Consider the following 23,872-nt stretch of genomic DNA (forward strand, 5'->3'; position numbering starts at 1 on the left):
ATACAAAAATACAAAAATACAAAAATACAAAAATACAAAAATACAAAAATACAAAAATACAAAAATACAAAAATACAAAAATACAAAAATACAAACAATGCAAAAAATACAAAAAATACAAAAAATACTATTGGATGGAGTTGAGCAGAATTATGACCAATTAGATTCGCCATAATGCCCCGTCTTTAACTTCACACTTCCTTCACCTTTGCGTCTAAGACCATCAAGAAATTTATCTCACTTTATCTCAGCCCAATACACTTACAAAACGAAAGCGAAAGAAAGATATTACCATTTCAGTGAACAAGAGTCATTTCTTTCTATTTTATGTTTCCCACTGGCCCCGGAACACGCTGATCCTGGAAGATATTATTATCGAGATCAGCTCGAGTTACAAAAAGGCGCAAAAGAGGAGAGGAGAAATCAACTCGGTCACTGAATCCGACGACGGGCCCTTTTCAACCCGCCATTTCGAAAATCTCACCATCCTTCGAATCCCAACAAACTGTGCCGACGAGATGGAGGGCGCAGCGTTAGAAGAGCAACAAAAGGCGCCGGACTCGTCATCGACCTCCCCGACGGTTGTCGGCCCTGCAGCCCCCCGGACTAAGACGGTAGACGAGGTCTTTGCGGAGCTGCAAAAGTCGCCCCTGTTCATGACAGAGCTGGACGAGGAGAGCGAGCACGTGGCGGCGCTCCAAGCTCTCGCCTACGAGGGCACGCCGCTTGAGAACGCCGTCAGCTTCAAGGACCAGGGGAACGAGTGTTTTAAGTTCCGCCGCTTCGCCGACGCGCGAGAGCATTACACCAAGGCCATCGATCTGCTTGCGCCGCTCGATCGTCTGCGCAGGAAGGGGGAGACGACGACTCACAAGGAGACGAGAAAGGAGAAGCAGAAGAGGGAGAGGGAGAGGGAGACGACAACGACGACAACGTCACCAGCCGAGAACAAAACAGGAGCGCCAGAAACGGAAGAGGTGGTCGAAGTCGAAGTCGAAGTCGACGTCCCAGACTCGGAAGAAGACATCCGACAACAACTCGCAGCGCTAGAAGCCCTGTACGCGAACCGTGCCGCCTGCGCGCTGGAACTCCGAAACTACCGCGCCTGCTGGCTCGACGGCGGCCACGCCCTGCGCATCAACCCGCTCAACACCAAAGCCTACTTCCGCTCCGCCCGCGCCCTCCTCGCCGTAGGCCGGCTCGACGAGGCCGAAGACGCGTGCGCCCACGGTCTCCGCGTCGACGGCGCCAACAGCGCCCTGCGCAAAGCCGCCGCCGACATCGCCGCCGCCAAGGCAAACGCCGAGGCCCAACGGCGCGCCGAGGAGGAGCGCAAGGCGAGGCAGCGGAGGAAGGCCGCTACCCTGAGGGCGGCGCTGGCGGCGAGGAACGTCCGCACGCGCAGCACGGGGGCGGACCCCGAGATGGGGGATGCGCGCGTCAAGCTCGTCCCCGACGAGGAAGATCCGCGTAGTTCTCTCGTCGTGCCGGTTGTTGTCCTCTATCCGCTCGAGCTCGAGTCGGACTTTGTTGCTGCTTTCGGGGAGGCGGATTCTCTTGGAGACCATCTTGGCTATATGCTTCCCCCGCCTTGGGATGGCAAGGGGGGGTACGCTTCCGTGGACCGGGTGGAGTGTTTTGTTGAGAAGATGGGTGGCGGGCTTGTCAAGTGGGGGAAGCGCGTGCCGTTGTTGAAGCTTCTCGGGACGGGCAATGTTGAGATTGTGGACGACGTTTTGAAGGTGTTTGTCTTGCCCAAGGAGAAGGCTGCTTCGTGGGTAGAGGATTACAAGTCAAGGACGGCTGCCAGGACGTGAAAAGAAGGGGTTAAGTTAACTAAAAGGATTTCCACTTGCCGCCGACTATCATGTCGATAGACATCTTCACTTCAACAATTCTCCAAACTCCGGTTTTCCTTAACAGACAGCCAATCTCCCCTTCCAATCTCCCTCCCCTCCTTTTCAAAAGGCAACGTACCTTGCCGTCCAAGTATGTAAGCCAAGCCAGACTCGTTGCCTTATGTGTGTAAAGCTGTGCAGGTCGTAAGCTCGTAGAAATAGCAAAGACCGTCTCCCTACTCCAATGAACGAAAAAAACAAACCCTTGAACTCCAATCCATCCTGACCTGAGTCTCGTCGTTCTATTCCCACCTTATGCAACCCGGTATGTTCGGCGAACCCCCCGAGAACTTCAACGTGGGGGGGGAGAAACGAAAAGAAAAGAGACAAAAAGAAGAAGAGGGAAAAAAGGAGACACAGAGAAAACGTGCGAGAGTCATGACCCCCCCCCCCCCCATCAAAAAGACGTAGCTCTTCTCCGCTTACTTCGATGTGAATCCGGGGACCCCTCGCCATTTTCTTTTCGTCCGCCTCCGCTGCATTCTCCCGCCGCCGCCGCCGCCAAAACCTGGTCCTGGACGCTTAGATTCATCAAAAGCAGCGCCGCCTTCTTTTCCGCGAGGTCCAGCCCCGGCGGACCCTGACCCTGACCCTGACCCTGGCCCTGGCCCCTCTCCTCCTCTCTCCGCTTCTGTGCAATGTATTCCAGCGCCGGGCTTCCCCTTTGGCTCTCCCCGCCTTCGTACCCCTGATCGAGGTCGTCGTGGACGATCGGCCGTTTCGCAGGCCAAGTGGTCCGGGGTAGCGATGACGGCTGGCTTCGGGGCGCGTGCGTATGCCCGTGTCTGTGCCCTTGCGTTGGCGGGTGGTGGGAAAGCGTGTGATGGAAGGAGAGAGGAAGCTGCGGTGGTGCGAATCGCGGCACAGCGCTGAGTAATGGGTTGGGTGGTGGCTGCTGATATCCCTGCTGCTGCTGATGATGATGGTGGTGGTGGTCACGGAACATACTGGGAGGCTGATGTGATGGAGGCACCGTCGTCGGAGGGTATGTAGGGTTGACGGCTGTCCAGCCCGAACCATGTCGGTGGTCCGGGACTTGGGGCACTGGCTGGTACTGGTAGGCGTATCCCGGTGGGCCGGAGCTGGAGCTCGATGCCGAGTCGGGGCCTGAAAGATGCCCGTCGGCATCTGTGTCAGTGCTGTAAGTGCTGAGGCTGAGCATACGCGTGTCTACGCGTAAGCGACGTTCCGTTTCGCGCATCGCCCGTACCGGCCGGCGATCTGACCGCCCCGGGCTTGGAGTTGGAGCGGGGAGGCTGGTGTACCCGACGCCGCTCGAAATGGTTCCCCGGTGATAATCGCGCCGCCATATCTCTGCTTCTCTCTGCGCTTCGTAGATGATGCGAGGGTCGATAATCATACGTTGAAAGTCGGGTGCCCCGGGGGGGATACACCGTGCTGGGAACGAGGGTCCGAAGATGGGAATCAGGGCACCTGCAATCTCGTAACAGAACGTAGCACAAACAGCCTTGGCGCACTTATAAGGCATCCAGTAACCTGGCGAAGAGCTTGATTAGGACATTTCTTCATGTCTTCTAACAACGTGTCCAGAAGCCCGCCTGCCTTGACGTACCTTGCGCTGAGATGGCACCGCCTGTTATGCTGTGCGTAACGTCCTTGAGGCCGGGGTTCATGCTTAGCATCTTCGCTGGTACGGTCTGTCAGAATGTGTTAGTTGCATTGAAGACAGTACATAGACAGTCTGCCACTTTGGTTTTCTTTACCTTGCCATATTTGCAGCACTTGAAGAAGGGAGTCATGCGAACGAGACCAACATTGTAATCCCACATGACGGTGTACTCGGCGTCGCTCCCTGGTACTCTGAAGTCGTACTTGAATACTAAAAAATGAAAAACCAAATCAGTAAAAAGTCCGTTGTTACTTTCCCCTCTCTTGTGCTTTGCTTTGCTTCGCTTTTATTTGTATTTTCCATCCTTCTCCGTTTGTAGCGTACCTTCGAAGCTCTCCCGGCCTGTCTTCTCGTAAAAGTCCTTCTTCCCGCTGTTGTATGGAATATGGGCGCAGGAGTTCTGTATCTGTCCGAAAGGGGTGACGCGGAACCTCCGGATCTCCTGAAGAGCGGCCTCGTCGACATCCTCAAACGGATAGAAGTTGATCGTGCCCCGGGGTTTGGATTTGGATATGGAAACCGAGTCCTTGGGCATCTTGAACTTGGTGAAAACGGGCCCCCGGTCGAGTCGAGACGACGACACTTCGTCCGTGTACGAGGTAGCTGGTGACGAGATCGTAGGACTGGGCAGGAACTGGGGCACGGGGAGAGGAGGAGCATGAGGAGGAGGCCTCGGCGGCGTAGGGTTAAGTAAAGAAGATAACGACAGCATGATGTCCTGTGTCCTGTGTCCTGTGTTGCTGGTTAGGCTGGACCGTCAGGCGTCAATGTCTTGAATGCAATGTATGTATCTTGCACGATAGAGAAACTTGGAGAACCCGGTCTCTGCTAGGATGACGGATGAACTCTTCCTCAGACGGAATGGTGGCCCTGGAGGGGGAAGAGAAGGAGAGGCGGTGGAACGATTTAAGACAAGACTCTGCAGGGACAGCGAGGCCGGGACGAGAAGGGTACGAATAGAAAGAAGAAAAAAAGGAAAAACAAAAAGAAAAAAAAAAAAAAAGGAGAGTTATCCGGTGCCCTTTTAGCAGTGGACAAACACCTGTTGTCCCCTTTGGTACCCCAGAACCTCAACTGGCGGAAGAACACCCAAGCGGCGTGTGTGAACGGACTAAGAGTTGACCAGGACAAGGGGTCAAGGGGGAGGGGGCTTTTCCGAGATGGTTCTTTCTTAGACAGTAAAGGTTCACCTCTTCCAGCGGTACTGTGACGAAGAATCGGCGGCCGGCGCTTTTGCTGAAGGGTTGTCGGTGCTCTCGGTGCAGAACTCCTTTGTCCAGCTGTCTTGGAATCGAACCTCTCAGAACGGTGTAATCCGTTTGTGATAGCCCACCGCTACTTTTCCGACCAGGGATCGAGGAAGGGCTACCGGATGATAGGTGACGAAGACGAGGAAGAAGGCCCGAGATAGGAAGAACTACTCGCCAAGGGCGGTCCCCGTCTAAATATTGCTATTCCTCGGGCATGCTGATGCCCCATTCACGAAGGGAAAAGCGACGTTTGTTGCGAAGAAAGCGGATTGCGTTCGAACTGAAGCATCTCCCACCACCGGGTGCTGCCAGCAAGGAGTCGTCTTTCCGGCTTAGGAGGGGGCCAGCCGTATGTATCAAACAACATCGGGGGCACGCACTCCCAAACTCCCAAATCTTGCCTTTTCTCCGCCCCTTGACCGAACGATGGAAGCTTGAGCAGAAAAGATCTATGCAGGTAAATGGGGGGAGGGTGGTTCAAAGGGGGGGGTGGAAGGGTGGAACACACCTAGAAAGGGTCCTTCTCCTCTGATCCCGTCTTCCGTCTCCCGTCTCCCGTGCCCCGTCTTCTGTTTTCCGGTTCCCCCCCTCTCCCCATCTACGCCCTCATCTTACTGTTGTTTTCTTCAGCGGATATGGACACGCCCCGTCCCGTGTGCTTGAGTCACGGCCCAAATCGAGGCTCGGCAAGTTTCACTTCATGTCACCAGGATGAAATGTTGATCAAAAGCGGAAGCATGGAGCACAGGTGAACGAGCTCCATGACGCATCGAGAGAGGAAGGCAAAGCGAGAAGCAGCAAATGGAGCCTGGGAAGACGACAAATACAGGCCCGGTCTGTCTTCTGCGGCCCCCAAACAGGGAAAAGCACGGTGTTTGAAGGGTGCACGGGGGTGGATTTCGTGCCTTGGAGGGGGGGTGTCCCTCACGGCTACCCGCATTGACCGAGCCGTCTGGCCACCTCGCCGGACAGGTTTGCTGAAATGGTAGAACAAAGACTCTCTATCCTTCTATGGTCAATGACCTCAACCAAATCCTGGCTTGACTCGACACACGTGGCCTTGCGTCTCATGCCGTGACAGAAAAAGGGGGCCACAGCCGAGAAGGGCGGTCGATGAGATCGCACCGGTGAAGTAGCATGGCGGCAAGGGGAAACAAGAAGAAGGCTATAGAGAGGCTATTGATCTCCAGCTCGCTGTCTTTTTCGAGGCATAGAGCTAACGAGACTCTGGTATCGTATGGAGTCAGGATCAGATCAGGAGAGCCAAGGCACTTCAGTTCGGGGGGTTGCCTTCCCTTTTTCGTCAGACCGCCAACGCCAGCAAAGACCAGTCTCCCAATCCCGTCGTAGGAGGCCCTCTGTGCATAGCCGTCGTCAACTCAACAACCTGCGTAGGACAGATTCTAGGGCCTTTCGAGAACCTCGTCCTGGACTCTCAAACTGTGTATGGCCCGGCCTTGAAGGGATGACTGCAGCTGTCACGACACGGGTCCCTTGTTTTTCCCCCACGAGCTCGTCGGTGTACAAGCACGGCCAAGTCGAAGAGAAAAAAGAAAATGTCCGATAAAGGGGCACAGAGGCCCCCTTTCACCTGGGGTTGCAAGCAGTCAGTCGTCCTAGCTCGTCTTTCGCCTGAAGTACCAGCTCCCCATGTCTTGTCTTGGGTGGTCTCTAGCCTAGAAAGAAAGGGTAGTAAGAGACAGTGAGTAATAGCGCCTTTTTCTTTTGTTCTCTCTTTTCTGTAGTCATCTTGGCCACACCGAGCCTGATCACTTGACTAGGAATGAGATACTTCTTAGTACCATTTACGGGAACCATCTAAGTCGGTGTGTCGCCAGGAGCAATGAGATATGACGAGCAAGGGGACTTGACAGATCCTACCACCCACGGCTAAGGCCGGAGCAAGCCACTCGACCAATTAAGCAGTGTAAGCCGACAGACAGATTCATGGTCAGAGTCGAGTCAATGGCCCCTTGCCCATCTATGCAGAGTGATTGATGAATATACACCATGGTTGCTGCAGGTTCCCGTGCGTACCACTTGGAGAGCTCACACGGGGCATAATGTGCCCGATGATCTGACGTGAGCAAGCTAGAGATGAATCCAACAAACGAAGAAAAGGAAGGGATCAAAGAGATGACGAGGGGTCTCGGCGCAGTTGGTGGGTTGAAGATGCGGCCTTCTTGGCGAGGTACGTGGTAGTCCTGGTCTCTACGACACTGTCGGACAGGGCGACGGCTATAGCGAAGAACGACGCAGTCGATGCGTGACCACGCCCGTGACACTGCTTCGAACAGGACGAGGCAACACAATTTCCCTTTCCGTAAACAGGCGAATGGTCCGAAGTCCCCCCAGATCCTGACGATGGCGGGCAAAGCACGTCACCTGCGACGAAGGGAGCGAGTTTAGGAAATGGAAACACTTGAGTTGGTTTCCTAGATCCGGATCGGAAGACCTGGATTCTTTCGATGGGCCGTTCTCCCGTCCTCTGGGGGAAAGGGGAAGTTGTCAAGGTTTCAGATGACAGCGAATTTGTCTCGGTGACACCGCAGAAAATGACAGGAGATGGCTGTGACTACCACATGCGTGCAGGTAGTGCAACCGGGGAAGGGGAGTTTGAGGTTGCGAGTTGCGACGAATGGTATATCAATGCCGGAGTCTGTTGCCCTTACAGCCCTTACGCTTACTCGGAGAAGTGCGGTTGGGACTGTACGCCATCAAAGCGGGAGGCGTAGGTGCAGGACCTGATGGTGCACTTTTGGCCTGAAGACTGGAATCACTCCTTAGGACCGTGAACAAAGATATTCTTTCTCGGGAGCAGTTCGCTTGTGATGTCGATCGGTTGAAAAAGAATTCGGGCCCGAACCATGAACTCAATTCCGCTTTATGCCGCCGCGTCAGCGCCTTTAATGTGACGTAGCGTCGGAACTTCGCCATAACATCGGCCCTGTATCGAGACTCGCTGTAGACAGAGGAATAAGAACAAAGAAAAGAGTAGCTATGATAGGTACGCATGCTGGGTACAAGGGCGTCATGCCCCCTAGCGAGGAAAGAAAGGGTGGCAGACGATGAAGCTCAAGTTTCCTGTTGCGGAGACTCAGTGGTTCCAAGTGCGGTGCTACTGACCTGAGAACGGGACGGTGGCCGGTCTCGTTCTGTGCAACATGGAGGCACGTTGCATGTCATACAACGGCTCGCCCTCGACAGCGGGAGATGTTCGGGGTTAGCGGATTCATGGGGAGGACGCGTGATTTCCTTGTCTGTCGGTTGCCCATGGTGCTTCGTTGGTTTCCGGCGTTGCCGATGGAGGGCTCTTCTATCACTAATCCACTCTAATATTGATATTGGACACGAGTCGAGAGACCCCGGTAGATGATTACCGATGAGTCGATGACCGACACGCCAGATGACTTCCTGTCTTCGAGATGGCGACAGACCGCCGGAGTCACCGAGGGAGGCGGGGATTTTAGGGTTAAGTGATAGCATAAACCAGCTCTGCATCCATGAAATAGATAAAGAGCGAGCCCAAGGCATCAATGCAGGCTCGTAGCTATTAGTATAAAGAGCGAAAAGACGAGGTGACAGATGAGGGATGAGTAGGGGATGAGAGATGATAAGAAGTTGTGAGACGTCGGTTATTGAAACGGGTGGATATGGTAAGCTGACTAATAACTGAAATAAAGGTACATGTACAGACCATCGAGACACGACTCTGCTGACTACTCCGGTCGATATACCATTACATAACGCCATCTTATCGCGTAGCCACCCAGCGGAAAACAAGCCTCTTTGTATAGTATTTGTACGACAGTACACTTCAAACAGATTGCTTGGGATGGCTGGGTATGGGAGATATTCATATGTTGGAATATTCATAAGGTTGGCAATGAAGCCCTATATGACTAGGTAAGAGATCCAAGTCATGTCTCGCTTTGATACATTTGCGCTCGAGTCCGATTCTGGTCCATTGCAATGGATGCAGGCTGTTGAAGGAATATTCAATATAAAGAAGGGAAGAGAGTGAACGAATCTCTTCCTCTTTCTACCTACTTGCCTTTCTTTTTCTTCATGTCCTTTTTTCCTCTCTGTTTTCCACCGGTAAATTGCAACAAGTGGCCGAATTCCCGTCGTGTAGCCGAGAACGTGTCGAGGATGGCCGTTTGTTGATCCTGTTATCCTGTTATTCCATGGAAGCGAGAGCCGGGGGCATTGAGGGACGGAGAGATTATGGAATCGAGACAGAAAAAAATCGAGCTGATTCCGTCGTTTATCGTGATTGAAGTTGCATCTCAGCTAGTTCCCGGCACGTCATATGCGACTTCCCATGCGTTTCTCTGCAATGCAACGTTGAAGTTGGCTCTCCCTGGTCATGAGCCATGGGTGCACCCAGCGTTGCTTGGAGGTAATCCGCGACTAACACTGAGCGGTGTCTCTCCCTCGAGAACATGATGCCACAGACCGGCGGTAAGGCAATAAGACAGCACATACCCCTCTCTGAAGATTTGCACCCGGCGACCTCGGTCTGCGGTTAACGACAAGCCAAGACTGGCCTCTTCGCCTTTCACAGTTAGCCAGTGACGAAATGACGCCCTTGTAGCCAGCTTGACAGGCCCTTCCCTGTCTATCCCCTCGGGAGGGACGGGTTCGCCCAACGAGGTACCTTATTTTTGTATTCCGTATACCTACTAGGTGTTTTCCTTTCGGAGTAGCGGCGGGCGTCTGGATTACATGTTTACTCCGTAGGGAATTTCACGTAAGGTAGGAATCCCCTGTGAAGTCTTCGATTATTTTCCTTTTCCTTTTCTTTTTCTTTTTCTTTTTCTTTTTCTTTTTCTTTTTCTTTTTCTTTTTAGTTTTAGTCGGATGATCGTCGTCGGAAGTTCTAAAACCTGTAATCTGAGGTAGTTCCTGCCCTTAGGTACATCGATTACAGGGATATGTTCGCGTGCTGGGTGGCCAAGCACCAGAGACTTCACACCGGTACCTTTGGCGTTTTAGCGGCAGATAGGTCCATAAAAGCAATAACTAATTAAGGCGGCAGGCAAGACCGTTGCGGCCTGCTACCACTCAAGCCACCTCCGTAGGTATCTACAAGTATCCCCGGATCTCCACAATGTTGGGGTTGGCACGAGGAATCCACTCGCGACAAACGTCTCTTGCCTCGTCTCTTCCATCTGAGCCCTCGACCTGGCTCCTTGAACGCCCCAATCCCCTTCATCCGATCACCGACCACTAACACACCGCAACATTCTGCACATGCATCTGCATCTGCAGCCATAGCATAGCATCCATTCGCTGCTGTCTGTAACCTCTTTCTCTTCCTCTCTGCCGATCCATTCGCGAAACCCGCGACGGTGGGGGAGCGAAGCTCAGAACGATTCCCCCCACCACACGGTCCACACCCTTAACAACCAACCACCCAGCCCTGCTCTTTCTAGCTGGGCTAATGCCATGATTGATGGAAGGGAGCCTGCTAATAACGTCAATGTTTCTTCTGCTTACTTGCTCTCTTCCCCTCCTGTCTCCCCTTCCACCGACCTCCGAACTTCGTCCGAGCTTGCGAGTCCGCCTTTACAACCTTCGAACCCCGGCGATCCTGATCCCGTTCCTCTTCGGCCTCTAGGCCAACGCGGCCGTCGACCGCCAGCCAGCACTTCTGATTTCGAATCCTCCGAACTCGAACCGGAAACCGACCCAGATTGTCGTACTCGACCTTCCTCCCATTCGAGGGAGCCAAAGTTCGAGCCCGTCTCGCATTCTCTCCTGGCTCGGGTCGAGGTCCCGACCCTTACCTCCTCCTCGACGACCACGGCGCCTATAGAACATGGTGTAGACGCCGACGTCACGATAGACCAAAGACGTTCCTCGTGCTCCCGCCCCGCCCGAACGGAGTCCGACTGCCCCATGCGCTCAAAACCTTCCCTCTTGCGGTCCTCCGGGCGCAAAGTCTCGTACGGGTCTCTCTCTCAGGCAACGGGCCATGATGCGTCTCCGTCAGAGAGCGAATCCCAGTCCGGCGACACCCATCTCCTCCGGGATGTCAGCACTACGAGGTCCGAATCGTCCAGGGGCAATACGCTCTCAAGGCAAACCTCGCGCATCTCCGAGGATCTCGATACCGCCGCCCTGGGTAACGGCCCGGAGAGTCGCTTTGGTGTCGGCCACATCGCCATGCCCAGCGACGCCTTTCGGGATTTCAAGTCTGACGCCGGAGACGAAGACGAGGACTTGTACCCAGGCTACGACTACGACTACGCCGACAGCGACCGCGGCGACGAACCGTCCCTCGATGACTCCCCTCACGACATAGTGAGGGCCTCCGTCCCCCCAAGCGACAACATCACCCTCTCCATAAACACCCCGCGCATGTGGACCCTGTCCATTCTCTTCTCCATTCTCGGCTCGTCCACGAATCTCTTTTTTTCTTTGCGATACCCCAGCGTTTCCATAACTCCCGTCATCGCCTTGTTGTTGGTTCACCCGCTCGGTCTCTTGTGGGATTACCTCTTCAAACGCCCCACCGATCCGCCGCAAGAGTTCATAGACGGCCTGCGCGCCTCCCCCGCCTCCCCCCACCCCGAGAGAAGGACGATGGGGAGTCGCTTGCGTCTCTGGCTGGCGCAGGGCCGGTGGAATAAGAAGGAGCACACGTGCGTCTACGTGAGCAGCAACGTCTCCTTCGGCTTCGCCTTTGCGACCGACGTCATCGTCGAGCAAACCAAATTCTACAATCAGGAAGCCACCATTCCCTACCAGGTGCTCCTGACCTTATCCACCCAGACCTTGGGATATGCCTTCGCCGGCCTCGCCCGCCGCTTCTTGGTGCGGCCCGGTGGCATGGTTTGGCCCGGTACCCTCATGTCGGCCGCCATGTTTTCCACCCTCCATAAGGAGGAAAACAAACCCGCCAACGGCTGGACCATCTCGAGGTGGAAGTTCTTCTACTTCGTTTTCGGCAGCGCATTCACCTTCTACTTCCTGCCGGGCCTGCTGATGCCCTGCCTGAGCTACTTCAACGTCGTCACCTGGTTCGCGCCCAAAAACGTCGTTGTGGCCAACTTGTTCGGTGTCGTCTCCGGGCTCGGTCTTTTCCCCATGACCTTCGACTGGGCCCAGGTCACTTACATCGGTTCCCCGCTCCTCGTGCCTTTTTGGGCCGCCGTCAACGTCGTCGGCGGCCTGTTCGTCGTCATGTGGCTCATCGCTCCCATTGCCTACTACCTCAACCTCTTCTACTCCTCCTACATACCCATCATATCCGCCGCCGTCTTTGACAACACCGGCTCCGTCTATAACGTGACGAAGATTCTTACCGACGATTTCCTCTTTGACCGAGAGTCGTATAAGGAGTACAGCAGGGTCTTCCTGCCCATCACCTACGTACTGAGCTACGGGCTCCAGTTCGCCGGCCTGGCCGCGCTGCTCACGCACACAGCGTGCTGGCATGGCAAAGAGATTTGGGAAACAGGGAGGACCGCTTGGAGAGAGGCACGCGACGAAGGCAAGGCATCGTATCAACCTCTCTCCACCCAAGAAGGACCCGGGGGAACCGGGAGACCCGGCAGCGCGGGGTCGTTCTCACGGGGTTCGCAGGCCCCACCATCGCGGCTGGAGGGTCATCTCCTGTTTAACGAGGACGTCCACTATCGGCTGATGAAAAGATACAAAGACGCCCCCATGACATGGTATCTGTTGACCTTTGTCATTATGCTGGCAATAGGTATTTTTGTCGTCGAATAGTGAGTCGGTGTCCATGTCCTTTCTCTTTTTCTATTTTGTTTTTTAAAAAAGAAATTATTTCTTCTTTTTGTCGTCTTCTTCCTCACGGCACCCTGCTTACCGAATGGGTCATCTCCCATCAGCTATCCGATCCATTTACCTTGGTACGGTCTGCTGTTGGCTCTAGCCATCTGCGCCATCTTCTTCATCCCGAACGGCATAATCATGGCCGTTACCAACCAACACAGCAGCATCTACCTAATCTGCCAACTCATTTGTGGGGCCGTGTTCCCCGGCCGACCCATCGCGAACATGGTCTTCGTGACGTACGGGTACATCTCCTCGGCGCAGGGCATCAAGTTCGCATCGGATCTTAAACTGGGCCACTACATGAAGATCCCGCCGCGCATCATGTTCACGGTACAAATGGCGGCCACCATCGTGTCATCCGTGACGCAGATCGTCGTGCTGAACTGGATGTTCGCGAACGTGTCGGGCCTGTGCACGAGCGAGGCCGTCAACGGCTTCACCTGTCCGCTCGCGCGGGTGCACTTCAACGGCTCGGTGCTCTGGGGCGTGGTGGGGCCGGAGGAGTTCTTCGGCCCGAACGCGACGTACCGGTCGCTCGTCTGGTTCTTCCTCCTGGGGGCGGTGCTGCCCATACCGCTGTGGATGTACAGCCGGGACCGGAAGAACAGCATCGTGCGCAAGGTCAACCTGCCGCTCATGTTCGGGTCCATGTCGTGGATCCCGCCCGCGACGGGGCTCAACTTCTCCGTGTGGGCGCTTGTGTGCTACATCTTCAACTACCACGTCAAGCGGCGCGCCGGCGCGTGGTGGTCCAAGTATACCATGACCATGAGCGCCGCGCTCGACTCGGGCCTGGCGCTCGGCATCATTGTTGTCTTTTTTGGGTTCATATATCCCGGCGTTGTCGACAGTTTCAGGTGGTGGGGGACCGAGGTGTACAAACAGGGCTGCGACTGGCAGGCCTGCCCTTATAAGACCGTGCCGGAGGGAGGGCACTTTGGACCGGATACGTGGTGATGTGATGATATGAAGGCAATGATCTCGCGGAATGGACGTGGTTATGAAATGTGATGTGTTTTACGCCATATACGCAGGTGAATCTACCAAATCATTCTAGATAGCTTTTGGAAAATGGAAGGCCGCGTTGTTGGTACCTTATATAGGCATAGAGATGGGCATATCGTAGCATAGACTATCTTCTTCTCTTTTCTTTTTTTTTCTTCTTCTCAAATACAAAATACCCATGGATATATCTGCATTCACTTGTGGAGTTTGGTTCGAAATTTGACTTTGGTGCGATGGCCTCTCCTATACGGAACATGTCAAGTCGGGTAATTAGTAAGCTGACGTGAGGAGGCATGGAGACACCGAAGGAAATGGGCTTCTCACCGAAGTACACCTCGGTCAGGAGACCCTTGTCCACTCTTCTTCGCTTTTTCATATCCCGACTTGGACATATTACGATGAGAATGTTCTGACAAACTCAATTCAACTTTTATTTCGTCTTTGCATTTTCATTGCTTCGTGTTTTTCAAGTCTTTACGCATCATTTCAAAAAGGCCAAGTCTAAGCAGATGGACTTGTGTGGAAAATAGGGACACAGCCCAATATGTCTACCCGAGCACTTCTCAGCTCATTCGAGGAAGAGGTCCTTGACCCGGAAGAAGGTTTCAACGACTTTGAAACTGTCAAATTTAGCACTAACATGACCCAACAGAAACATTCGATCTCTTCTCCCACCCGATCCCCTCGCAGAATCTAGGCTTCATCGACCCTAAAGCACAGAGCCTCGATGTCTCTGTCTCAATCCCCCCAGGTAACCAATCGACAGGTCCGGGAACAAAAGGAGCAGCGGCAAGAGAAGCAACGCTAGACTTCACCATCCACCAGTCGCCCGCGATCCTATCGTCGGACCGCGCAGGCGGTACGACAGGCGCAGTCCTGTGGAAAATCACGCCGCTATTCGCAGGATGGCTCGCCTCGCCCCTGGCCCAGCCGTTCTTGCCATCCCCCGCAAGCGAGGCCAGCACACGCCCCGGCCCGTCCTCTCCGCCGTCGATCCTCGAGCTCGGATGCGGCATCTCCGCCCTAACGGCCTTAGCCGCCGCATCCCGTGTGCGGAGGTACGTCCTCACCGACCAGCCCTACGTGAGTAAACTGGTACGGATGAACCTTGACGAGAACCGGGCCCCTCCCTCTTCCTCCTCGGGGAAGCGCCGCAAGACGAAGGGTTCCGGCTCTGCTGCTGTTGCTGCTGCTGCTGCTGCGCAGGGACAAGCGGTCGGGGGAGGAGAGATCCACTTCGTCCCGCTGGACTGGGAATTGGACCAGGTCACGCCTGCTCTGACCTGCTCGCCTGACAGGCGGAGCTTTGACGCCGTGGTGGCCTGCGATTGCGTCTACAACGAGGCGCTCGTGGGGCCGTTCGTCCAGACCTGTGCGGATGCGTGCCGGCTTCGGCTTCGGGAGGCAGAGGAGGGCCGAGGCGGGGAGGGGGCGGCGGAACCATGCGTTTGCATTGTTGCGCAGCAGCTTCGCGCCCCCGAGGTTTTTGAGGCGTGGTTAAGGGCTTTCCACGCACACTTCAGGGTGTGGAGGGTGCCCGATTCCATGTTATCTGAGGGACTTCGCCTTGGGTCTGGGTTCGTGGTGCATGTGGGCGTGCTGAGGGAAGTCTAGAGGACATGGCGGCTTCGGCTTCGGCTTCGGCTTCGACTTCACTTGGTCTTATTTGCTCTCTGCCTACTCTACCTATCGAGTGGCTAGAATTATGACGGAATGCCTTCGAGTCGTCAGTGGTCTGTCTATGTGAGGAAAATACCGAGTTCGCACCCCTCTCCCTCACTACTCGTCAGGGGTGAGACTCAGTACCGCTTCAACATACGGCCAAACCCAGACAATGCCCCGACAAATATGGATCCCAATGGACAGCGCCGCCAGCACGACAATATACATCATTCCAAACACGATCAAGTCGGTCCATGTTATTGTCCCCCGGGTGTATCGCCGCCGTATGCCAGACTGAGCATCGAAACAAGGGGATATAACTCGCCAATAGTACCGTATCAGCCACCAGAGTAATTTAAAGAGCCAGGCCAAGATCCTTATGGAGTTTTTCAACACAACGGCAAGGCAACTGTGAGAGTCACTGTTTTCGTCCAATTGCGGTTTGGTGTCGCCATCACCTTCTTGTGGTGCTGCTGGCGTCTCTACCACGAGAACCGCCTCCTGTGCGCATTGCTCTCGCTGTGCCTGGGCGATTGACGCATTCTTCCGAGCCATCATCTCTCTGTATGCCTGTCGAGTTGCATCGTGTGGCCGAGCGCGGGGCGATAGAGCGGCCAAACGCTTCCTGGTCATACCGAGCAGGCGCATCGAAGCCGCCCCGCGGGTGGCTGTTGGTAATGGCTGGACGCTGTTCGTCGTCGAGGTATTCATATGCCTCGTTGGTCCGGTCACAGCGTTCTTTTGAATGGCCTGGTCAGAGTCGGCAGTAATGGCAGTGAGGTTTTCCGAGGCGGATCCGGGTTTTGCGATTGTTGTCGGCTTCTCATTTGCATCTGCGCCGTCTCCTTCGCGGTCTCTTTCGCGACGACTACGTACACCTAAGAAAGAAACGGCTTGGACCGTCCTGTTTCGAACCCTCTCTCGCACGCCGCCCCCGCCACCCGGGTCGCTGCTTTCTTCGGACACAGAGGTGCCAATGCAAGGGACATCTCTTTGCGTGGAGGTTTTGTCTCGGTCCAGGCTTGATCGCTCCATTGCCGTAAAATTGAAGCGTCCCTTGGCAAGGGTTAGTGGGGGCATTTGGTCCCTAGGGACGTGAAAAGGGGTGTCCAGAGCTCTTCTCGGTTTCTTCCTGGTTCTCAGACCCACACACAGACGTTCGCGCGCGGAGGAGATGTCCCGGGCGCCTTGCTCCGTGGATGATCCTGCCGCAGCGTCAACTTGGCGGAAGTTGCGGGGGCATCGAGCTGGTCGCTGGAGACGATGCCGCGGGTCGAGGCCGATGTCGCTCTGAGAGCTGCTCAGGGGCGTCGGCAGGCGTGCCTCATCAGCGGACTGAGTGTCACTTCGAAGTGTGCTGCCGCTACTATTCTGACGGGGTTGAAGTCGGCGGGGGTGATGATGGCCCTGTTCTCGCTGCTGTTCAGGTGGTGTAATATCGCGAACGATGGTCCAGCCGTCTAGTTGATCTGTGGCTTCTTCTCGACCCCTAACGCCAGGTCCAGTCCGAGGTCCTACGCTTACCAACAACTGGTTGAGATAAGGCGATTGCTGTCTCTCGGTGTAAGAGCGTGAAGCTAGTCCAGGGGCACCTGGGAGAGGAAAGGGTGGGATAGGCGGAGGGAGGGATGAGACGTGTAGGTCAAATCGCCTTGGGCCAGCAGTATCTTGGCCAAGCCCTGCGCCTGATGAGGATGGAGTGGATGGAGGTCCTGTATCAGATATGGCGCCATCCACTGCTTCCTAGCAGCGTTGACTGTAAAGTCTATCCCCCTTTATTGGGCGGTGGCTAGGCGGGATAGTTCTGAGACGATCTGAGAACGATGATAGTCTGTCGATGATGTGATAGAACATGCCAAAGGTCACGGCGTTAACGTTTAACGGTGTCAGAATGGTGGGTTAGAGATGAATGTGCACACTTGCGGCTCTGTGGCATACAACGGCAAACGAGTGGTGATACGGGTAGTTGAAACAATCTTATACTTTTCTGTAAAGCATTCCAGTGACATATGTTTATATCTTGGTGATGCAGGCTCTCGGGTGGAAGGCAAAGAGAATCTCGAAGAAAAAGAGGAAGCGAGGAAAGGAAAAGAAAAGCGCGGAAGAAACTCCTACCTTACTTAACCTTACTTCCTAGCCTGAGACTCAACTGCTCAACTGGGGAAGGCGAAGCCGTGAGTACCTTACCTTATGAAAGAAACAACCCGCATTGAGATACGGAGAGTACGGAAGATGTACCTTTCTTTCCAAGACCTGCAATGGTACCTATTGTACCTTACTGTCTCTAAGGTTAGATAAGGTAATGTCGCATCTCAGTTTTCGACTCCCCATCCAAAGAAGAAAGGGGGTGAAGAGGAGGGAAGGGGAAAAGAAAACGCAAAGGTGAACAGTCAACACACAGTAAGTACGATACGACTAAACACCATCATCCATCATACCCAGGAGCTCAAAACAAGGTGCCAGCATCATGTCCAGTTCCGTGCAATTTTGTCTTTGGGGTATGTATCCCTGCTGCCCGATGCTAACACGGCCAAAAAGAAAGAAGAAAAAAAATATGAAGCAGAAAAGGGCAAAAACGCCACCATCCGAGACTCCGCTACGAGACCCTTAATACCCAGACTTAATAAGACAGAGACGTATAAGCCACAGCCTAGACAGACTTCAAAGACGTCAATTCCATCCGGTCCACATCTTGGGATATCTCTCCTGTGTGAGCCTATCCCGCTGTGCCTGGGCAAAAGGGTTAACCCCCCCAGAACCGGATGTTGTGGCCACCCCGTCGCCTCCCACCGTTACTCTTCTATGCTCCTTGAGTGGACTCGACCTCTGCTGTTCCATCGCCGCCATCTCTCTCGAGTTCCTCGGCGATCTGAAACCGGACCCGATGTCGTGAAGGCTACTAGCCTTCTTCAGGGGAGAGTTGACGTGCGTGAACGCGCCGAGACTGCCCCCGAACTGTGTCCCCGTGCTCTTCGCGCTGCTCAGGCCGAGACCCGGTGATGGCGCCGACGGCATAGTCTGGTGTTGTTGATAGCCAGCCGGCAGGCTCTGTCGTGAACTCGAACGGCTGCCGGGCTGTGGAGTCGTCGATGCGGCGGTGCCCCATCGTCGGGCCGGGGTCTTATTCGTCGGAGTGAAGAGCCGGGGGTTCATGACGTTCGCCTGCGGTCGTAATTGAGACGACGTTTCGTAATCGGGGTCGACGTGTCGCATGTAGTTCGGGTTCGGAAAGGTTTGGAATTCTTTCTTGATCACCGTCGTCGGCGTGCCTAGCTGTACGGAGCCTCCCTTGTTCGTGTCGTCCTCCGACGAAGTCTGCGTGGCGACGTCGCGAACAACCGGGTGCAGCCGAGGGTGCACGAACTTGGTGTCGTATTCATGGAGCACCTCCTTGTGTATGATAGCCGTGTCCTTGATCTGCTGGGAGAATCGCGACTGCAGGAACAGGAGCTGCGCGCTCATGATGACCTGGAGGAGGAGGCAGTTGAACACCGTCACGCTGGGGCGCGGGTCCAACGGCACCAGCGGCAAATAAAGCATATACACAAGGACGTGGCCCGGGCTGAACAGAGCAAAGAGCTGGAGAGATACGGGCAACGGGTCCCAGACGGCCAATTCCCACACATCCCGTGTCTTATCCGGATGAGCCCTAGACTCGGCAGTCTCTGGTAGCATCACATTGGCCAGAAACCGCAGCGGCGATGAAGCTACTGGCGACGACTGCACTTTGACGCGGGAAGCAGACGGTGTTTGTGGGGGCTGCTCGACGTTGACTTCAAATAGTCGGTAGTGTCGGGATCTCGTCATGGTGTAGATGGCGTTGGAGGTGGAGAGGAAAAGGAGAATCCAAACGAGCGTTCGGAACTTAATATGTGTCAGTAGAATCCAACCGCTTCTTTGCAACTAGCACCAAATGATGATCCAGAGATTGTGGAAGAGGATCGCTCTCGTTTTGCGTACCAAATAAGTGGCCATGTTGCTGCTGCTGTAGTCACTAAACACATCATCTTGACCCCCGGACTCCCGGCTATTAGCTCGAGCGATCAGAAAGGCAAAGTTGAAAGCCAGGCCCAACTGAGTTCCTAGAGCCTTGGAGTCCCAGTCCCTGGTCTCCAGCTCCTCCGACAGCCAAAGCAAGAAATCCATGGGGTTCAGCATGGCCTTGATCCTTTCGGACCAAGGCTTGCGCCGGACAATGCGAGGAGGCATCTCGTTACTCTTCTGGACAAGTATCCAATAGCAACGACATGGGAAACCTGTCAACTCGTCCGTCCCCTGAAGAAGAAAAAAATCACGGGATTAAGCTGAGGTCGAAGGAGCAAGGTCCGGTCCGGTCGTCGCGTCGAGAAAAAAAAAAAAAAAAAAAAAGGGACACCGTAAACTCGGGAAGGGAAGGTAGAAATGCAATTTGTTTATTGCACGACAAAGGCTCTTTTACTTTTTGTTGTTTGCTGCAGGTCGTGGCGCCAGGGGGTGACGTCCAGGTGGGGCCCTCAAGGCGGTAGTGGATAATAGCGCCAAGCATGTACCCCCTACCTCACGGAAGACACCACCGTATACGTACAGACTTAAGGTCAGATGTATCCGTACTTCGTAGGTACTCCCCACCCCATACAGTCCCTCACTTCGCTGCAGTGCCTGTGCTAGCGGGATCCGACCTCAAATGCAAGTTGGTTCGGTAACTGGCTGGAAACCTTCCAACTGCTTGACATCGCAAACCCTCGACTCTGCCCCTCGTCGCAGATTCCCCCCTCACCATGGCGACGAACCAAGCAGATTACAAGGACCGGCAGTTTCTTGCTGTTATCGGCGACGAGGTTCGTGATCTGCAGGGTCTATTGAGTTGATCGTACAACGCAAGAGAGGCACGATGCAACTTGTTTACTGACGGACCATGACGATGATATACAGGACTCCGTCACGGGCTTGCTATTAGCAGGCATCGGGGTGCGTCACGCCAGCCGTCTTACTCTGCAACATCTCCACCGTTCCACCGGAGAGGAAACGAGACTGATGATTTTCCGGAAACAGCACGTCACCACCACGGCCGACCAGCAGAAGAACTTCCTCGTCGTTGATAGCAAGACGGAGACCTCCGCCATCGAGGCGGCTTTTGACAGTTTTACAGAGCGCAAGGACATTGGCATCGTCCTAATCAACCAGCACGTACGTCTTGATAAATGGAACCCCATGTCGTTGGAGAATGAACCGACACCCTGATTATCGCGGGAGTTTTGTATCCTGACAACAAACAAATAACAGGTTGCGGATCGCATACGGTATCGCGTCGACACCTACACTGCCGCATTTCCAGCAGTGCTGGAGATCCCCAGCAAGGACCACCCTTACGATCCCGAAAAGGACAGCGTACTGAGAAGGGTCCGGCGGTTGTTCGGCGAATAAACATGGGCATGTATTAGCGATCCGAGGAGGAATCGATTTGACGTTTGACGGACATGATATTCAGGGGATGTGGAAGCTCGATGAGTTAGAAAGTCTTTGTTCAAGGAAGCCCTCTCAATCCTGGAGGGGTATATAATAAACAATCTTATTCCATGCCAATGACCTTACACGTTACGAATAGATCTCAAAGAGAACAATATCATTCAGCCCCCTTCCTCCTCTCTTATCAGGACAGATGGCTTGGAGGAAATGTCTGCGACGAACAGAGCGAGAACTCAAATCAAAACCCTTGGTATGCCATAATAATGCCGCGAGTTAAATAAAGCTGAAAACAATCAGGGGAAGAAAAAAAAGGAAATGCTACCATCAGCCCGTGTGCTATCTGTGATGTATGGGAGAGAAAAATTGCAGCAAATCATCCCGCCTCGTCCAACAACTACAGTTCAACACCAAGGAAGCCCAAAGCCCTTCCACCCCGGGAGAATTCTACAGTTGCAGTCAAGCAGGTGATAGGCTCGTCATCCACGGTGTAGGCGTCGGCCGTGACGGTGTACTTGCCCTACGGTGTGGTTTAGCATGCATGTCCACGTATATCCAAGGGAGGCGCTTGTGGGTTCTACTTACGGGAGGGATCTCGGCCGGGAGGCTGACGGATTTCGTCAGAGACAGGACGCCCTTCTCAATGGGACACTTGAGGTCGACGTTCCCGACCTGCTCGCAGAGGTCGGCCTTGGTGCTGATGAGGCGAATTAAGCCGTACTTGACCTGCAGCAGGACGTAGGCGCCTTCCTCGATCGTCTTGTGTACGGTTCCGACGGCCTTGATCACAAGGTCCTTGCCACTGCATAACATAGAAGAAAACATATCAGTTTCTGCAATTTGCCATCACGCTCTGAAAAGTATCATGTATTGTTGGGACCGATGACGAAGGGTATGAGATCGAGTGACGGGGGAGAGAGGATGGAACACGCACGCTTCGGGAGGGTTCGGCACAAGGTCAACGCTCTCGATGTGGATAATGTCGCTGTCGTGAGTGCCCGGGCATAGTTCGAGGGGCGAGTCGCCGGGAATCTTCAGGTTGTCATCGGCGGAGATGATGCTCTGGTCCCTCTCGACGGGGATGGTCCTTGCCGAGGCTGGGACTAAGCCGACGGACAGCAGAGCGAGGGCGGCATTGGCGAACTTCATCGCGGATGCAACAGGCAAATGGCGTTTGGCGGCCTGCTAAGTGTCCTTTTGATGATATATCGGCTGGCAATTATCGTACCGGGAGAGGAAGTCGATGGGGAGGAGCGAGATGTCTTGATGCTGATAGGGAGGAAGCACTCTGACTGGCTCGTGGAAGGTCGGTGGAGGGCAGGCAACGGTTGCAGTGTGGTGGTGACAAGGCCGGGCTGGGGCTGTGAGCCACCAGTGGGAGTTCACGTCATGGGGTTACCGTTGGTCATTCTGATTCGCCAGATATAAGACATGGTCCCACTGTGTTTCTCGGACCGTCCTGAGTCTCCGTCTCCACTCCTCCGTACTTGGAGTCTAGCGGTGTGTATATGTACTTAGTGTGTACAGGGTGTACAGTAGGTAATTGGTAGTGATGACCCTCTGTGACATGATAAGCATCCGTCTCGTCGAACAAAAGTCAGCGATATGAGAATTACGAAGTAACGAATTGAGCACACAGATCCCATTGCTTAGAAACAGGTCCAAGGAGGGAGTGTCGACCAAGTGCAACCACCTGCTTCGAGCGACTGGTCGAGCCGGGTGAGGACGATATGTTGTGTTCGTATCAGTATCTCTTGAAGAAGCCCATATCAGTTTCACGAGAGTCGGGTCCAGGCATGGCGCGGGTTCTCAATTCTACGAAGGACTTCGCAAACGTGCTAAAGGGTACTTAGGCTTGAACCTCGGACAATCTTTGCATTCGGATCGATAGATAACCCCCATAACATAATCGGCTCCCTCGTGAAATAGCGTGCAAGTTGGCTGGAAACCTGGCGATGATTAAATATGTTATATGCTTATGGCAACACTAATTCTTCACAGTGGCATTGCAACCAAGTACGAATATTACCGGTAGTGCGGGCGTCGCGGGGCACAACCAACGAAAGTACGGATACGTACCTCTCAGTTCGTAGGTACGAAGCACTCCATATCTGCTCAGCTGTGGCTGTTACAACGGCGAAAAGTGGAAGAATGAGGGGTACAAGTACTTCGTACGAATAGTACTAAACTTTTAGCGGAGGAAAGGCAGGATACAGTCAAGGTACTCGACAGTACTCAGCCCATTAGTATGCAGTACTTTTACAGGGTAGATACGTGCTACGACATAAATAGACTTTCGAAAGTGGTTCCGACTGGTTATCTTCACACGGAGCCCCCAGGGAGCATTGTTGGCCCTTTTTATTAACATGGCGCACGTTCAGTTGCCGAGGATTGCCCCCAACAACTTGTGGACTTGTGCAACTCGTACTTTCGTGTAACTTGCGTCGTATAACTTGGCCGACTTGTCTCTATCTGCTTCTGCCTCCAAGAAACTCCAGCGAAGAATCCCAATTCCTTTTCTTCCTATTAACTACGGACCTCGTTCTATTAGAACTCGAGCAAAAGTCGCGTTTTTGTCTCGAATATGTGGTGTTGTTGTTGTTATTGTTTTGTCGCGCTTGTCACAACTACCAGGACAGCCGGCACTCAGGTCGATAGGTACCTTAGATGATGACTGGCGTATGTTTTCGTACCTATGTATACGAAGTACTTCGTACAAAGTAACAATAGTAACCGCAAGGCAATATTCATTTCAGCCAAAACACCAACCATTGTCATGGAGCCAGCAAGCATCAGGATGCTCTAATTCCGAATCCTGTCCAATGAAAGGAAAAGAAAGTGGCGATTCGCAGGATGTACAGGTACCGCAGACGGAGTAGTGATGACTGGGCGATGGCCGTGGCTGGAACTCACTACCTTATACAAATGCAAGGCGAAACCACGCAAGTACTACCTAGGCGCGTCACAACTATTCGTACAGATAGGTAGATAAGGTTCCTGAGGTATTGCCTTTTACCAGGTGAGGTAAGGTACCCCTTACCTTAGGAACGAGGTCAGCCAGGCATCAATCCCTCGGCTTTTCTCTTTTTACAGCCACTTAGGTATACGCCATCCGCCATCTCCAATGCCTGAAGTTCGCTGTGGGTTTCTGTATTGACTCCATATTGTTTCCTCTA

General features: G+C 53.9%; 9 protein-coding genes across 9 annotated transcripts; 4 read left to right on the forward strand and 5 right to left on the reverse strand.

Annotated features, from left to right (window-relative positions):
* Positions 1-236: 236 nt before the first annotated feature.
* Positions 237-1,935, forward strand: SODALDRAFT_330330 (TPR-like protein). The gene has a single exon (XM_028611174.1). It carries the CDS (start codon positions 519-521, stop codon positions 1,815-1,817), a length of 1,299 nt encoding a protein of 432 aa, XP_028468399.1. The 5' UTR covers positions 237-518; the 3' UTR covers positions 1,818-1,935.
* Positions 1,936-2,286: 351 nt separating this feature from the next.
* On the reverse strand, positions 2,287-4,469 carry SODALDRAFT_348800 (hypothetical protein). The gene is made up of 4 exons (XM_028613387.1): positions 3,853-4,469; positions 3,623-3,738; positions 3,472-3,556; positions 2,287-3,395 (listed from the first exon to the last, which is right to left on the reverse strand). The coding sequence occupies exons 1-4, from the start codon at positions 4,238-4,240 to the stop codon at positions 2,296-2,298; spliced, it is 1,689 nt and encodes a 562-aa protein (XP_028468400.1). The 5' UTR covers positions 4,241-4,469; the 3' UTR covers positions 2,287-2,295.
* Positions 4,470-7,587: 3,118 nt separating this feature from the next.
* SODALDRAFT_100424 (hypothetical protein) lies at positions 7,588-8,347 on the reverse strand. Its single transcript, XM_028606444.1, has 2 exons — positions 7,905-8,347; positions 7,588-7,740 (listed from the first exon to the last, which is right to left on the reverse strand). The coding sequence occupies exons 1-2, from the start codon at positions 8,310-8,312 to the stop codon at positions 7,663-7,665; spliced, it is 486 nt and encodes a 161-aa protein (XP_028468401.1). The 5' UTR covers positions 8,313-8,347; the 3' UTR covers positions 7,588-7,662.
* Positions 8,348-9,916: 1,569 nt separating this feature from the next.
* On the forward strand, positions 9,917-13,773 carry SODALDRAFT_330333 (OPT oligopeptide transporter). Its single transcript, XM_028611175.1, has 2 exons — positions 9,917-12,517; positions 12,641-13,773. The coding sequence occupies exons 1-2, from the start codon at positions 10,230-10,232 to the stop codon at positions 13,542-13,544; spliced, it is 3,192 nt and encodes a 1,063-aa protein (XP_028468402.1). The 5' UTR covers positions 9,917-10,229; the 3' UTR covers positions 13,545-13,773.
* Positions 13,774-14,136: 363 nt separating this feature from the next.
* On the forward strand, positions 14,137-15,206 carry SODALDRAFT_356610 (hypothetical protein; the record flags this gene model as incomplete). The annotated part of the gene is made up of 2 exons (XM_028613925.1): positions 14,137-14,194; positions 14,245-15,206. The coding sequence occupies 2 exons, from the start codon at positions 14,137-14,139 to the stop codon at positions 15,204-15,206; spliced, it is 1,020 nt and encodes a 339-aa protein (XP_028468403.1).
* An 83-nt stretch (positions 15,207-15,289) lies between these two features.
* On the reverse strand, positions 15,290-16,426 carry SODALDRAFT_100457 (hypothetical protein). Its single transcript, XM_028606445.1, has one exon. It carries the CDS (start codon positions 16,332-16,334, stop codon positions 15,372-15,374), a length of 963 nt encoding a protein of 320 aa, XP_028468404.1. The 5' UTR covers positions 16,335-16,426; the 3' UTR covers positions 15,290-15,371.
* A 1,498-nt stretch (positions 16,427-17,924) lies between these two features.
* SODALDRAFT_321914 (hypothetical protein) lies at positions 17,925-19,463 on the reverse strand (the record flags this gene model as incomplete). The annotated part of the gene is made up of 2 exons (XM_028609664.1): positions 17,925-19,118; positions 19,215-19,463. 2 exons carry the CDS (start codon positions 19,461-19,463, stop codon positions 17,925-17,927), a joined length of 1,443 nt encoding a protein of 480 aa, XP_028468405.1.
* A 413-nt stretch (positions 19,464-19,876) lies between these two features.
* SODALDRAFT_290910 (vacuolar ATP synthase subunit F) lies at positions 19,877-20,913 on the forward strand. The gene is made up of 4 exons (XM_028608655.1): positions 19,877-20,071; positions 20,166-20,201; positions 20,286-20,420; positions 20,517-20,913. Exons 1-4 carry the CDS (start codon positions 20,012-20,014, stop codon positions 20,655-20,657), a joined length of 372 nt encoding a protein of 123 aa, XP_028468406.1. The 5' UTR covers positions 19,877-20,011; the 3' UTR covers positions 20,658-20,913.
* Positions 20,914-21,002: 89 nt separating this feature from the next.
* SODALDRAFT_330337 (ML domain-containing protein) lies at positions 21,003-21,944 on the reverse strand. Its single transcript, XM_028611176.1, has 3 exons — positions 21,631-21,944; positions 21,282-21,498; positions 21,003-21,216 (listed from the first exon to the last, which is right to left on the reverse strand). Exons 1-3 carry the CDS (start codon positions 21,843-21,845, stop codon positions 21,094-21,096), a joined length of 555 nt encoding a protein of 184 aa, XP_028468407.1. The 5' UTR covers positions 21,846-21,944; the 3' UTR covers positions 21,003-21,093.
* Between the last annotated feature and the right edge of the window lie 1,928 nt (positions 21,945-23,872).

The sequence above is a fragment of the Sodiomyces alkalinus genome, assembly GCF_003711515.1.
Source record: "Sodiomyces alkalinus F11 unplaced genomic scaffold SODALscaffold_2, whole genome shotgun sequence".
Classification (NCBI taxonomy): domain Eukaryota; kingdom Fungi; phylum Ascomycota; class Sordariomycetes; order Glomerellales; family Plectosphaerellaceae; genus Sodiomyces; species Sodiomyces alkalinus.